Genomic DNA, 15,350 nt, shown 5'->3' with positions numbered 1-15,350 from the left:
AAGGGAGGGCAGTTGTGGGTTATCAGGCCAGCAGGGGAGGGCTGTTGGGAGGGACCAAGCCTGCAAGGGAGGACTGTTTTGGGCGATCAGGCCAGCAGGGGAGGGCAGTTGGGAGGGACCAGGCCTGCAAGGGAGGGCAGTTGTGGGTGATCAGGCCAGCAGGGGAGAGTAGTTGGGAGGGACCAGGCCTGTAAGGGAGAGCAGTTGGGGGCAATCAAGCCTGCAGGGGAGGGCAGTTAGAGGTGACCAAGCCGGTAGAGGAGGGAAGTTGGGGGCGACCGGCCTGCAGGGAAAGGCAGTTGGGAGGGATCCAGGCCTGCAGTGTGGGAACCCCTTTCACATCCCACGTGGTTCAGGGTTCCGGTTCAGGGTTCAGGTTTTAGAGAAGGCCGCACACAAATGAAAAAAAGACTAGAAAAATATTAATTTGGGAAATGGGGGCCAGGTGGAAGCCCACCTCTAGTGGGAGGACTATGCTTTGCTTTGGCCTTGCCATCCCTTTTATTCAGGTTTGGGATACACCCATTGCCCTTAGGCAGGCAATTCCAGTAACAGGCAGATTATCTTATCAATAAGGATTTACATGATTATTTAGTGGGGAAGTTTCGTCAGCTACCATTGTCTTAATTAGATAGGGAGTGGTTGGCTCTGACCTTTCAGAGCTTCAAGGTTGACCAGCCTTCCAAGGTTCCTTGTCCACACCTTTCTAATTAGTAAGACAATGATCGGTTTCCAGCATGCAGGGGAGAGCTGTTGTGGGGGGACCAGGCCTGCAGGGCAGGGCAGTTAGGGGTGACCAGGCCTGCAGGGGAGGGCAGTTAGGGGAAAACAGGCTGGCAGGGGAGCAGTTAGGCATCAATCAGGCTGGCAGGGGAGTGGTTAGGGGGTGATCAGGCTGGCAGGCAGAAGCAGTTAGGGGCAATCAGGAAGGCAGGCAGGCGAGCAGTTGGGAGCCAGCAGTCCTGGATTGTGAGAGGGATGTCTGACTTCCTGTTTAGGCCCAATTCCGGTTGGATCGGGCCTAAACGGGCAGTCGGACATCCCTCGAGGGGTCCCAGATTGGAGAGGGTGCAGGCTGGGCTGAGGGACACACACCCCCGTGCACGAATTTTGTGCACCGGGACTCTAGTACTAGTATATAGTTAGATATCTCTAAAGGATCCTGGCTTTACTTTAAATTTAGATTATGATTCTCCCCTAAAATACCCACTATATTAATTCAGAGATGGCCAGGCCGATGTGGCTCAGTGGTTGAGCATCGACCTATGAACTAGGAAGTCACGGTTTGATTACCAGTCAGGGCACATGCTTGATCCCCAATTGTGCAGGAGGCATCCAATCAATGATTCTCTTTCATCATTGATGTTTTTATCTCTCCCTCTCCCTTCCTCTCTGAAATCTATATATTTAAAAAAAAAAAAAAAAAAAAAAAGCATGTACTCATGATAGCTAAAAACTGGAATCAATCCAATGTCCATCAGGAGAATGGATAAATTGTGGTGTAGTGTATTCATAATGGAATACAACTCAACAGTTGTTTTTTTAATTAGTCACAAACAATATAGGTGATTCTCAAAAACATGTTAAGTGGCCCTAGCCGGTTTGGCTCGGTGGATAGAGCGTTGGCCTGCGGACTGAAGGGTCCTGGGTTTGACTCTGGTCAAGGGCACATGCCTGGGTTGGGGGCTCAATCCCCAGTAGGGGGTGTGCAGGAGGCAGCCAATCAATGATTCTCTCTCATCATTGATATTTCTATCTCTCCCTCTTCCTTCCTCTCTGAAATCAATAAAAATACATCTAAAAAAAACCCCCAAAACATGTTAAGTGAAAGAAGCCAACAGCATGGAAGAGACCTGGAGAGTATCATTCTAAGTGAAATAAGTCAGAGAAAGACAAGTATCACATGCTCTCACTCATATGTGGAATCTAATTAACAAAATAAACTGATGAATGGAGTGGATCCAGAGACATGGAAGCATGGGACAGAGTGCAGAATCTCAGAGGGAAGACTGAAGAGGGTAGGTGTGTGGGAGGTAATCAACCGAAGACCTTGTATGCACATATGCGTAACCCATGAACACAGACAGTGGGGTGGTGAGGGCCTGGGGCAGGAGATTGGGGTGTGCTGGATGAGGTTGATAGGGGGAGGGGGGAAAGGGGACATATGTAATACTTTCAACAAGATTTTTAAAAATAATAATAAAAAGAAGCCAAACACAAGAATTCATACTGTATGATTCCCTGTATATGAAATCCAAAAGCAGAGAAGACTTTAGTAATCAAGCACAGAAAATGGTTTGCATTAATTAACTATTGCTGTCATAACAAAATACCACAAACTTAGTGGCTTAACACAAACTTAGAGTTCTGAAGGTCAAACATCCATTATGGGTCTCACAGGGCTAAAATCAAGGTGCTTGCAGAGCTGCATTTCCTTCTAGAGGTTCTAGGGGAGAAGCCATTTCCCTGTTCATTCCGGCTAATTGAATTCAGTCTTTGTGGATGTAGGACTGAGGTCCCTGTTTGCTGGTGCTTCCAGCTTCCACAGGCCACCTACATTCCTTGGCTTGTGACCTTCTTGCTCTATCTTCAAGGTCGGTAACAGTTGGACATATGCTTCTCCCATTTCTGATATCTCTTCCACTGTTGCATCTTTCTCTGACCACCTCTTCTCCCATCCTCTTCTACCTTTAAGGCCTCACGTGGTTGCAGTGGACCCACTCAGGTAATCAGGGTAATTCCTATCTCAAGGTCTTCCAAGCCTCTTTTGTCAGGTAAATTAGTCTGGTCTTTTCATATTCACAGGTCTAGGCATTAGGGCAAAAACATCTTTTTAAAACATATTTTATTTGATTTCAGAGAAGAAGGGAAGGGGAGAGAGAGAAACATGATGAGAGATAATCATTGATTGGCTACCTCCTGCATGCCTCACACTGGGGATTGAGCCCACAACCTGGGTATATGCCCTGACCAGGGAATCAAACTGTGACTTCCTGGTTTATAGGTCAACGCTCAACCACTGACTCACATCTGCCTGGCTATTCTTAATATTATATGCCAGCACAGTATGCCACAGAATAAGTTTTTGTTCACTTATTATGCAGGGCACTCAGACAACAATTAATGAAATTCATGTCCTCCAGGTTTGGAAAGTTTTCTTGTATTATTTCTGTAATTTCCTCCCTGTATTTTCTCAGTCTTTTTTTTTTTTCTCCTCTTTTCATTTTAATATTTTTCAATTACAGTTGACATACAATATTATATTAGTTTCAATTGTACAACATAGTGGCTTGACCTTTATATAACTTACAAAATTATCAACCCATAAATCTAGTACCCTTCTGACACCATACATAGTTATTAAAATATTGGCTATATTCCCTAGTCTATATTTTGCATCTCCGTGACTTTTTTATAACTGGCAATTTGTACATCTTAATCCCTTTTCCCTTTTCACTCCTCCCCTCAACTCCCATTTGGCAACCATTGATTTAGTCTCTGAATCTATAAGCTTGTTCCTGTTTTGTTTGTTCATTTATTTTGTTTTTTTAGCTTCCACATATAAGAGAAATCATATGGTATTTACCTTTCTCTGTCTGACTTATTTCACTTAGCATAATACCCTCTAGGTCTATCCTTGCTGTTGCAAGTGACAAGATTTCATTCTTTTTTTATGGCTGAGTGATATCCCATTGTATACATATATACCACATCTTTATCCATTTGTCTATTGGTGGAAGATGGACACTTAGGTTGCTTCCCTAGCTTGGCTATTGTAAATCATGCTGAATGATGTATTTTTTTAATTAATGTTTTGGTTACTGCTTCAATTTCATTGGTTGTTATCTTAATCTCCTACCCCAAACCTGCTATCCCTTAAAAGCTGCTCATCTTTTAGTCTTTGTTTCAGTTACTCAGGCCAAAACCTAAGTCATCCTTGATTCCTTTTCTCTCACTCTAACCATGCAAGCCATCAGGACCCCGAAAGTCTATCTCTAAAATATTTCTAGAACCCTTCTGTCTAGCACTACCAGAACCATCCAAGCCATCATCTTTTGCCTGGCCTCTTAACAATAGCCTCTTCATAGCTCCTCTTGCTTCACTTTCTCTTGTTTCTCCTCCTCCTTCTCACTTACATACATTACCTTACAGTGATTAAGGTGATCTTTTTGAAAGATAGATTATGCCACACCTTGGTTTAAAACCCTCCAGCCTGGCCATGGTGGCCCAGTGGTTGAGCATCGAGCCATGAACCAGGAGGTCATGGTTCAATTCCCAGTCAGGGCACATGCCCAGGTTGTGGGCTGGTCCCCAGTGGGGAGTGGGTAGGAGGCGGCCCCTTGATGTTTCTCTCTCATTCATTTTTTTCCGCCTCTCTATCCTTCTCCCTTCCTTTTTTTTTTTTTTTTAATATATTTTATTGATTTTTTTACAGAGAGGAAGGGAGAGGGATAGAGAGTTAGAAACATCGATGAGAGAGAGACATCGATCAGCTGCCTCCTGCACACCCCCTACTGGGGATGTGCCCGCAACCAAGGTACATGCCCTTGACCGGAATCGAACCCGGGACCCTTCAGTCCGCAGGCCGACGCTCTATCCACTGAGCCAAACCGGTTTCGGCTCCCTTCCTTTCTTTAAAAACAAAACAAAACAAAAAATCAGTAAAAACATTTAAACAAATGTATGTCAATTAAAAAAAAAACACTCTAAAGACTTTCACATATAGTCCAGATTCCTTATCTTGGTTTACTGTACTTGTATAATTTTATCCTTTCCAATTTCTTTCATCTCATCTGCACTGCTACATACCACTGTGTGTGTGTATATATATATATATATATATATATATATATATATATATATATATATATCCCAGTGCACGAAATTCACGCACGGGGGGGGGGGGGGCGTCCCTTAGCCCAGCCTGCACCCTCTCCAATCTGGGACCCCTCAAGGGATGTCTGACTGCCATTTAGGCCTGATCCCAGTGGGATCGGGCCTAAACAGGCAGTCAAACATCCCTCTCACAATCCAGGACTGCTGGCTCCCAACTGCTCGCCTGCCTGCCTTCCTGATTGCCCCTAACCGCTTCTGCCTGTCAGCCTGATCACCCCCTAACCACTCCCCTGCCAGCCTGATTGATGTCTAACTGCTCCCCTGCCAGCCTGTTTGCCCCCAACTTCCCTCCTCTGCTGGCCTGGTCACCCCTAACTGCCCTCCCTTGCAGGCCTGGTCCCTCCCAAATGCCCTCCCCTGCTGGCCATCTGTGGCGGCCATCTTGTGTCCACATGGGGGCAGGATCTTTGACCACATGGGGGCAGCCATCTTGTGTGTTGGAGTGATGGTCCATCTGCATATTACTCTTTTATTAGATAGGATAGAGGCCTGGTGCACAGATGGGGGCCAGCTGGTTTGCCCTGAAGGGTGTCCCAGATCAGGGTGGGGGTTCCCTTGGGGTGTGGGGCGGCCTGGGCGAGGGGCTGCTCCCTCTGTGGCAACAGCCATTTCTGTTGGAACTTATTTAACTTCTATAATTGAAACTTTGTAGCCTTAAGCAGAGGCCTGGGCTGGCCAGGGTGTGAGGAAAGCTTGGCTTCTTCCATTGCAGGGGAAACCCAAGCCTCCCTCCTGCTCTCTCTGTGGCCACAGCCATCTTGGTTGGGGTTAATTTGCATACTCGCTCCTGATTGCCCAGTGGGCGTGGTTAGTGGGCATGGCTTGAGAGTGTAGCGGAGTGATGGTTAATTTGCATATTACTCTTTTATTAGATAGGATAGATATATGAGAGAGAGAGAGAGAGATGCGGTATACATTATATTGAAAGTGAGTTAACAATAAGTAGGATTAGAAACATACTATTTCTCTTGCTTCTCAAACTGCGGCTGCTCCACTGTCACTTTTCCAAGGCCACACGGCCAGCCCCTCCGCTACACCTGGTGGCGCAACAAGCCCGCCTCGCCTCCCCTGGGCCAGGGAGCGCAGGCGCAGAGCCCGACCAAGTGACGCCGCAACCTCGCTCTGGCTCCGCCCCGTCTCGAACTCCGTCGCGGGATTGCCGTGGAAACGCATTCTCGGGAAGCGGCACCCGCCAATGGGAAGGGAGCGAGTTCCACGAACAGGCCAATGAGGAGAGAGCGGCGCGGAGTTTAAATCTGCGGCTGGGGCCTGCGTCTCCAGCGTGCTGCGGTGGAACGGTTGCTGGTGTGTGTTGGGTTTAGTCCCCCGCTCCTCGGGGGCTCTCCCGTTTTCTGCTTCTCCCACTGAGCTGCTGCCTGGTGAAGAGGAAGCCATGGCGCTCCGGGTCACCAGGGTGAGCTGCTGCGGACGGCGAGAGGGCGCTGCCTTTCTCGCTACGTGCTCTCTTCCTATGTCGTCTGCCGGAGCCCCCCGGGCGGGAGCGGACCGCGGCAGAGGTTTGGGGAGGAGGATAGGGATGTTGGTGGGCCCCTGGTGGGGAGCTTGGAGATCTGACCGACGGAGAGAGGAAGGTGACAAAGAGATCTGGATGGGCCTGGGTAAATATTGGGGGAGGGGACGGCTGTTGGAGGTGATAGAGGGGGGGGAATACTACCAACAATAAAAAATATATTTAAAAAACAAAATAAAAAGTGATGGAGGCTCCCTGTGTGGGCTCCCACCAACAGTGTTGACTCCCTTCCCGGAGAGAAAGAAGGTGCCGGCAATTGGAGACCTTTTTTATTTCCTTTTAAACGTAAATTCGTGGTATTTTAGGGCCAGCCGGGACTAATCGGCAATCCCTCTATACGAGAGTGAAGGGATTATGGAAGGAAACTGGCTTGTCACAGTCTTAGCTAGACCCTGCAACCCGGGTTTCCTCTGGTTCTCAGCCGACTTCCGTCCCAAGAGCCTCTTTTGGCTCATCTTAACCCCCCCCCCACCCCCCCACTTACTCTAACCTGTCTGGGCCAGCTCTCAAATTGTCTTGCTTCTTTCAGAACACGAAAATTAATGCTGAAAATAAGGCGAAGATCAGTATAGCAGGCGCAAAGCGCGTGCCTGTGGCCACCACTGCAACCTCCAAGGCCGGGCTGAGGCCAAGAACAGCCCTTGGAGACATCGCTAACAATGTCAGTGAACAGCCACAAGCCAAATGGCCTCTAAAAAAGGTAACTCTCTTCCCGATTCAACGTATCTAAACGTCCACTTTCCAACTGTGACCCTGGATAGAAAAACATTTCATTCTCTCCCATTCATTTACAGGAGACAAAAACATTAGCTGCTGGAAAAGTTATTGCTAAAAAACTACCAAAACCTATGGAAAAGGCACTGGAGCCTGCATCTGTGCCTGCGCCTGCGCCTGTGCTGGAACCAGCACGGGAGCCGGAACCCGAGCCTGTTAAAGAAGAAAAACTTTCGCCTGAGCCTATTTTGGTAAACTTACTTTACTATTTTAGAGTCTGTTGATTGTTTCTTTACGAACCTCATTTTATATTCTAATGCATGGAATAGTATTTAAATAAATAGTAATAGTAACATTTATAGAGTACTCTGCTAAACATTAAATGCGTTAATTCACATAATCTTATATTCTGTTAGCTAGTATTCTGCTTTATAAATAAGCATGAGTCTTGTCTAATCAGTGGCACATATTGGATTCAAACCCAGGCTTGTCTGGCTTCACAACTTGTGCTTTTTTGTTGTAGTTAATCCTCACCATAGGATATTTTTTTCCATTTATTTATTTATTTATTTATTTATTTATTTAATCTTTATTCAGATTATTACAATTTTTTCTCCTTTTTCCCCCTATAGCTCCCCTCCACCCAGTTCCCACCCCACCTTCTGCCCTTACCTCCCCCACACTGTCCTCATCCATAGGTGTATTTCCATTGATTTTTAGAGAGTAGAAAGGAAGGAGAGAGGCAGGGAGAAGTGGGGAAAGAGAGAGAGAAAGAAATATTGATGTGAAAGAGATGCACCTGACCATGCCAGGATCAAACTTGCGACCTAAATACCTGCCCTTGAATCCAACCGCAACCCTTCCTACGCTCTAACTAATGAGCTCATGGGCCAGGGCACAACCTATGCTTTTTTTTTTTTTTTAAATATATTTTATTGATTTTTTACAGAGAGGAAGGGAGAGGAATAGAGAGTTAGAAACATCGATGGGAGAGAAACATCGATCAGCTGCCTCCTGCACACCTCCTACTGGGGATGTGCCCGCAACTAAGGTACATGCCCTTGACCAGAATCGAACCTGGGACCCTTCAGTCCGCAGGCTGACGCTCTATCCACTGAGCCAAACCGGTTAGGGCACAACCTATGCTTTTATATATATATATATTTTTTTTATTGATTTCAGAGAGAGATAGAAACATAAATGATAAGAGAGAATCATTGATTGGCTGCCTCCTGCACGCCTCATACTGGGAATCAGCCTGGGCATGTGCCCTTGACCAGAATTGAACCCTTAACACTTCAATCTGCAGGCCGGTGCTCTATCCACGGAGCCAAACCTGCTAAGGCACAACCTAATCCTTTTAATCAGTTTGTTGAGGGTATTGAGTAGTAACTGCCTGGACCAAAGATTGAGCTATCTTTGATACAAGTCATTTCTGACCAGAATTTATTGACTGAAACACAGATTGTTCTCTTGAATCTTTTTTTTTCACTCACTAATTAATAATTAATAAGGCTGTAATATATAATGGGATAAAGCAGAAAGAAAATGGAACTCTCTGAAAGTAAGTAAAAAGATGAGTTAGCCTCAAAAACCAAGAATGTATTTACTGTGAAGGAAAAACAGGTCATCTGCAAGAGGCTGCTTTGCTGAAATTACAATGAACTGCATTCTGAAGCTCTTATTTTTAAAAAATTAGTAAAACCGATTGGGAAAATCTGTAAATGTCATTGAGCCTGACTTCTTCTATCGAAGGGTTTAAGATTTAAGGCTACTGCTTTAGTATTGACCTTCTGGACCTAGCTCATACACAATCTTTAATTGGCAGTACCAAGCTGCCTGAGGTTTCCTTGAAAGTCTCATACTGATTCTTGCCTTTCCCACTCCCTTTCATTTAGCTAGTAATCTTTTCAGCCTTCAAAACATCTCAGATTAACTCCTGAAGCTTTACCTAACTTCCCCCACCTCAGTTACTGTTCCTAGAATCACTCTCCTTGCTTCACTTATTCTCTCTTCTAAATTTAAAGCCCCACTAGGACACCATAAAGTCAGTGCCTACCACAGAGCCAGGCTTGAAGAAAGTGCTTAATAAATGAACAATGAGGTAACTGGAATTTGAAGGAAATCATTAATAAAGTCAGTTAATAATTAGTAGTCAGGACAGAACCCCTGTTCTCTTGAGCAGTGACAAGCAGTCTGTATTTTGAGACAAACAGAAAGACTGACTTGTCATTCATTTGGATTAACTTCACTGACATTGATGAAGAGATTTGTTACTTTATCAATTTCCTTTGGAGGAAGGTCCAGAATGAATTTGCTTTCTGTTTTACCTGTTAGCATTTAGGCTCTGCTGATTTCAAATTGGCTCACTTTTCATATTAATCACTTTCTAACAAGATAATGAATAAATGTTAAAAGATGGTATTTTTTCCTTTAAGGAAATGAATTACATGACTATTCAGCAAATGACCTCTTGAGTTGGTACCAATAATCTGTTCTTTATTCCCAGATTTTAAGTTCCTCTTTGCTATTAATTTTAAAAGTCTCTCTCTTTCAAGGTTGATACTCCCTCTCCAAGCCCAATGGAAACATCTGGCTGTGCCCCTGCAGAAGAATATCTGTGCCAGGCTTTCTCTGATGTAATGCTTGCAGTGAATGATGTGGATGCAGAAGATGGAGCTGATCCAAACCTTTGTAGTGAATATGTGAAAGATATCTATACTTATCTGAGACAAGTTGAGGTCAGTATTATGATTAGAATCTTTGAATCTTTGTGTTTTTTTTTTCTAAACTGCATCTAAATTTATTAGATATTTTCCATTAATAGTTTACAATAATTTAAGTTGGATGTGAGAAAAACATTTCCACTTTCAAATTCTCCTTCATTGAATAAAAAAAAAAGTCACTAAACCAACCTAGGAAGTCTGAATTTGCCATTTTGAACAGGGATAGTTTGAAGTAAAAGTAGATACTACCACGGCTCTTTTTAACAGAAATTCCACAGATTGGATGATATATTTATTTATATCTGTCATAGTTGGAAACTGGCAAGTCCCAAACTCTGAGTTTAAGGAGGTAGATGGTAAAAGAGAATATGTTGGAAAAGCTATAGCTACACCCAACACAAGGCCTTTGGGGTCAATGTGGCTGATGTGCATGTGATATCAGGGAAATTTTTTTTGTGTTCAAGAAGACACTCAAAAACTAAAGTGTTTTTTTTTATTTCATCCCACTTCTGAAACTTTCTATTAGTGGCATCACCTTTATCCCTTCCCCACCCCAAAAAGGGGAAACCTTCTGTATGCTAACGTAAGCTATGCATTACCAGATTTACCCAATTTTTGGTAATGCATGCTCTTCCCTTGGCATCATTAACATCTTAATTCTCTTGCCTGTTTCTTTGTGGCATCTCCATTTTCTACATGATTGTCCTGTAAGATGACTTCCTTGCTAGGACCAGCTTTCTGCTTTGGGTTTCTTCTCCCTTCTAACTTTGGAGGAATGGATTTAGCAGATGTATGTGCCGCTCCTTGATGGTTCATTCTTCACCTTATCTATGGGTGTTTTGGGGGTTTAAACCCTGGGGCAGGAGAATGGTAGTAGCACGAGGGTTCCAGCTGATCTGAGAGCTGCTGCTATTTTTCTCTGCTTGATAAAGCTCAGGTTCTGGGTTTTAGAGTCTTGGGTGAAAAGATTGAAGATAATAGCAGAGTATCTTTAGTTGGGAACAAGTGGGTACAGGGTGTGGGCCAATGGCGATGATGGTGAATTGAACTCAGATCTGCCAATACAAATTGTCACACTGTTTTACTTAATGTTTGTGTGCTTTTTTTCTTCAGTGATATGAATGATTGAGCTAAGGACTACTTGAGATTCTAAATGCTCCAGAGCTATTATGTAGTGACTAATATTTCTGGTCAGAAATGTCACATGGAGTCTTGCTTCTAATAATAATCAGCATTTTTTTTGCAGGAAGAGCAAGCAGTCAGACCAAAATACCTACTGGGTCGTGAAGTCACTGGAAATATGAGAGCCATCCTAATTGATTGGCTGGTGCAGGTTCAGATGAAATTCAGGTTACTGCAGGAGACCATGTATATGACTGTTTCCATTATTGACCGGTTCATGCAGGTGAGCATAATTCAATAAATGAGAATTCTTCCCTCCAGGTATCTTCCCCACCTTTTTCATAACTCTGTCTCCTTTTCAAATGCATATTACTTATTCATCCAGTTGAAATTCCCATTGCAGAATAATTGTGTACCCAAGAAGATGCTGCAGCTAGTTGGTGTCACTGCCATGTTTATTGCAAGCAAATATGAAGAAATGTACCCTCCAGAAATCGGTGACTTTGCCTTTGTGACTGATAACACTTACACTAAGCTCCAAATCAGACAGATGGAAATGAAGATTCTGAGAGCTTTAAATTTTTGCCTGGGTCGCCCTCTACCCCTGCATTTCCTTCGGAGAGCATCTAAGATCGGAGAGGTATAGATATCTTGAGAAACCTTTGGTGTGGTATATTAGAGAATATTGCTGACCAAGCAGATCTAATTCAACTGACTTATACCTAACTACATGGGGAAGGGATAAACATATTCTTTATTTCCAGTCAGGCTGTATATTATTATTAAGGCCTTCCATGGGCAATTGCACTTAAGAGTTTATAGGCAAATATTTGTAGTTACAGTTATGGACATACTGGTTATTGCCAAGGCAAATTTTTCTGACAGAAGCTCAGTGATCTGTGTGTGGATTTTATTCCAGGTTGATGTGGAGCAACATACCTTGGCCAAATACCTGATGGAACTAACTATGTTAGACTATGATATGGTGCATTTTCCTCCTTCTCAGATTGCAGCAGGAGCTTTTTGTTTAGCACTGAAAATTCTCGATAATGGTGAATGGGTAAGCTCTGTCCCACAGACCTAGGTTGCCCTAAGGCTAAGCCTTTACATTGTAAATATTATTTGCCTGAATGCAGAACTGTTTTTACTAAAGGACAATTCAGATGATTCCTACATGTGGCATCTATGGAGGGAATGATTAAAAATGATATCCTGTTTGTGATGTCTTCATAGAATGCTTTCATTTAATTACCTAATTTCATCTTTCTGTATCCCCTTGAGAAAAGCAGAACAGCTGCTACTCCTTATAGATGGAGAAGTACAAGCAGGAAAAATGACATACTAGAAGTTTATTCATATTGGTTGATTCAACAAGTATTTCTATGTGCCATGTGCTACCCTCAGCCTAGGAATAGAATTATGAATGAGAAGGTGGGCCTCAAGGAGTTTGAAGTCTAGGTTTGGGTTGGACAAGTCAGCAATTAAAAAAGTGTATCAGTTTGGGCACGTTAGTGTATGATAGGTTTACGGACAAGATCTTAGAGAAGCATGAAAGAAGAGTACCTAGGAAAGAAGGGGTCTTAAGCTTGTCTTAAATTTCAGTGATAAGCAGTCATACAGTATCAGTCTTCCTACCATACTCTTGAATAACATCTAGAAACTTGATGAAAACCATTGTTGATGAGCATTATTAACATTAAATCTTATTGTCATAGACACCAGTTCTACAGCATTACCTGTCATACACTGAAGAATCCCTTCTCCTTGTTATGCAACACCTCGCTAAGAACATAGTCATGGTGAATTGTGGGCTTACAAAGCACATGGTAAGTCAATCAGTGACACTATAGGATGTGGTGGGGAAGTGAAAATAAGACTTCATAGCTTATACAGTTTGTCTCAGTGGTTGAGCATTGACCCATGAACCAGGAGGTCAGGGTTTGATTCCCTGTCAGAGTACATGCCCAGGTTGTGGGCTCCACCTCCAGTAGGGGTCGTGCAAGAGGCAGCAGATCAAACTATGGTCAATGTTTCTCTCTCTCAAATCAATAAAAATAAATATTTTTAAAAATAAAATAAAAAATAAAGACTTCATGCCTGCAAATGCATAGCTTATTTTTAAGGACTTGGTGTTTTATGTCAGTGATGGGGAATGCCAGCTATTGAGCCCTATAAGGGCCCACAATATCATTTGGTCTGGCCCTGCCAAGGCATTAGTGGTGAGTTAATTAAATGTTTGCCCAAATATAGCAGACTAATTTTTAAGTTGATAATTTAGTGTGGCCCACAAATGATGTTATAAATATCCAAATGGCCCTTGGCAGAGAAAGGGTTCCCCACACGTTTTACATGAATACCTGTACCACTACATTTTTTATGTTTTCCTCTTTTCCTTCATTAATTACTGTCCTTTTCTTTTCCAGACTATCAAGAACAAGTATGCCACATCTAAGCATGCTAAGATCAGCACTCTAGCACAGCTAAATTCTGCACTAGTTAAAGATTTAGCCAAGGCTGTGGCAAAGGTGTAACTTGTGAACTTGAGTTGGAGTACTGTAATACCTGCAAATACAATTAGCACCATGTGCTATCTGTATATATTATATGTTACATTTACTTACTTTTAATAAAGCCGTGGTCCTTTTTACTTCTTATACCTTAATTCATTTCAATGTGGCTACTTTCTACTCTAGGGTACCTTAAAAGGTGTGTTAAAGATATGGTGGGGAATATAGAATATAAAAAGTGCTTTCAATTAACTTGGGGAGCCAACTAATATATATATATAACTGTTGCTTATATGGTTTTTGTTTTATGTATCTGGTACCTGGTTTTTACTTTAATAATATAAGTTACTGAGATCATGAAGGCATTCAAAATTCTTCCATGGAGTATACTGCAAGTAAGCCCAGTGATCATGGAGCATCTACTGCCTGCCTGGTTCTACTTAAAAGTCTGCCACCTCATCCCTAGTCCCCCTGTTTTCTCTTTCTTCTGGTTGTTGATTCCAATAATTCTAATCTACTTTTACCACTATTTCTTAGATTACCAAATTTAGTGTCAACTTTTTAACTGGAAAAAATAACTTTATATTCTAAACCTAACCTACTTGACTTTTTGTTTGTTAGTTTTATTGGTTGAGAAAATAAATGGGGCTCCTTAAACATACAAAAGTATCTTTAAAATTTTAATTTACCCCTTCCCCAACTTTCCTACACCTCAGTCCATCCACCTGAAGGATGTCAACAGTTGGGATGTATCCTTACATGATTTCTATAAACATAATCATACATGTAAATTATTGATATTTTTTAAAAATAGGGCCGTTGTACATACTCAGCAATTTTCAACATGTATAGGCCTTAATCTGTATTTGCGTACTATATTCCATATACTATAATGTATTCAATCATTCTCCTGTTGACATTTAGATTGCTTTTTTCTCTTTGTCTCTATAAGCAATACTGTTTAAATGTCATTAAATAACCATGTTTTTGTTAATGTACACTGGGTTCTCCAAAGAGTATGTGTAATCTCATTTCTAGTGGGTGCTGCCAGGGAACTTTCTCAATCTCATCAGCAATGTGCAAAAGTGTTTGTTTTCTCTGCAGTCTTGCCAGAACTAAAGGTAATAATCTTCAATTTCTGTGAAGTTGGCAAAAAAATATTCTACCTTGCTTGCTGTTTTAATTTATACTGCTAATGGCTACTTGAATAAATTTTTGTTGTCTACTAACTTATCAATTTGTAAGGCTTTCCCAATTTGTCATTTGCCCTTTAACTTTATCGTCTGCCATGCACACACTTAAAAGTTATATTATTAAATCTATTTTTTTCTCTTGTTGCTTTTGGATTTTCAGTGTTAAGGTCAACTCCATCCCCAACCCATAAATATTTAAAATTTCCCATTTAGATCTTTAATCACTGTGGTCTGAGGTAGGAATCTTTAGATGGGTTCCTATTCATGCCATTACCATATAGTTAAAATCCTGTCCAACTAAACTGAAACATCAACGTCCATCTATTGCTTCCAGATCTACTTGTTTTTTCCTGCGATAAACTGTAAAACTATATTATCTAGACTTAGCATACCAAATCTAGACTACCACTATTTTTCAAATATGTGGAAGCAATTTTCAAACACATGCACATTAATATGTTGTTACTAAAGTGTTAGAATTTAATTATATAACTAGAGGCCAGGTGCACAACATTCGTGCACTGGGGTGTGGGGGGATCCCTCAGCCAGGCCTGCACCTTCTCACAGTCCAGGACCCCTTCGGGGATATCAGCCTGCTGGCTTAGGCCTGCTCCCCACAGGGAGCCTAAGCTGGCAGTTGGATATCCCCAGAGCGGTCCTT

The 15,350-nt window shown here is 42.4% G+C and overlaps 1 protein-coding gene across 1 annotated transcript; it reads left to right on the top strand.

Moving 5' to 3' along the window:
- Positions 1–6,145: 6,145 nt before the first annotated feature.
- Positions 6,146–14,830, top strand: CCNB1 (cyclin B1). The gene is made up of 9 exons (XM_080679162.1): positions 6,146–6,310; positions 6,957–7,127; positions 7,222–7,392; positions 9,700–9,882; positions 11,114–11,272; positions 11,393–11,629; positions 11,909–12,049; positions 12,705–12,815; positions 13,413–14,830. The coding sequence occupies exons 1-9, from the start codon at positions 6,290–6,292 to the stop codon at positions 13,518–13,520; spliced, it is 1,302 nt and encodes a 433-aa protein (XP_080535288.1). The 5' UTR covers positions 6,146–6,289; the 3' UTR covers positions 13,521–14,830.
- Positions 14,831–15,350: the final 520 nt, after the last annotated feature.

This window comes from Plecotus auritus, assembly GCF_963455305.1.
Source record: "Plecotus auritus genome assembly, chromosome: 7".
Lineage (NCBI taxonomy): Eukaryota > Metazoa > Chordata > Mammalia > Chiroptera > Vespertilionidae > Plecotus > Plecotus auritus.
Note: the sequence above shows the minus strand (reverse complement) of the source record. Positions and strands in the feature narration are given on the sequence as shown.

Excerpts from the sequence above, each read along its gene's own strand:
- CCNB1 (XM_080679162.1), top strand. The coding sequence starts at position 6,290 with ATGGCGCTCCGGGTCACCAGG. Across the intron at positions 7,393-9,699 it reads TTTCGCCTGAGCCTATTTTG|GTTGATACTCCCTCTCCAAG; the intron begins GTAAACTTACTT and ends CTCTCTTTCAAG. Across the intron at positions 12,050-12,704 it reads TTCTCGATAATGGTGAATGG|ACACCAGTTCTACAGCATTA; the intron begins GTAAGCTCTGTC and ends TTATTGTCATAG.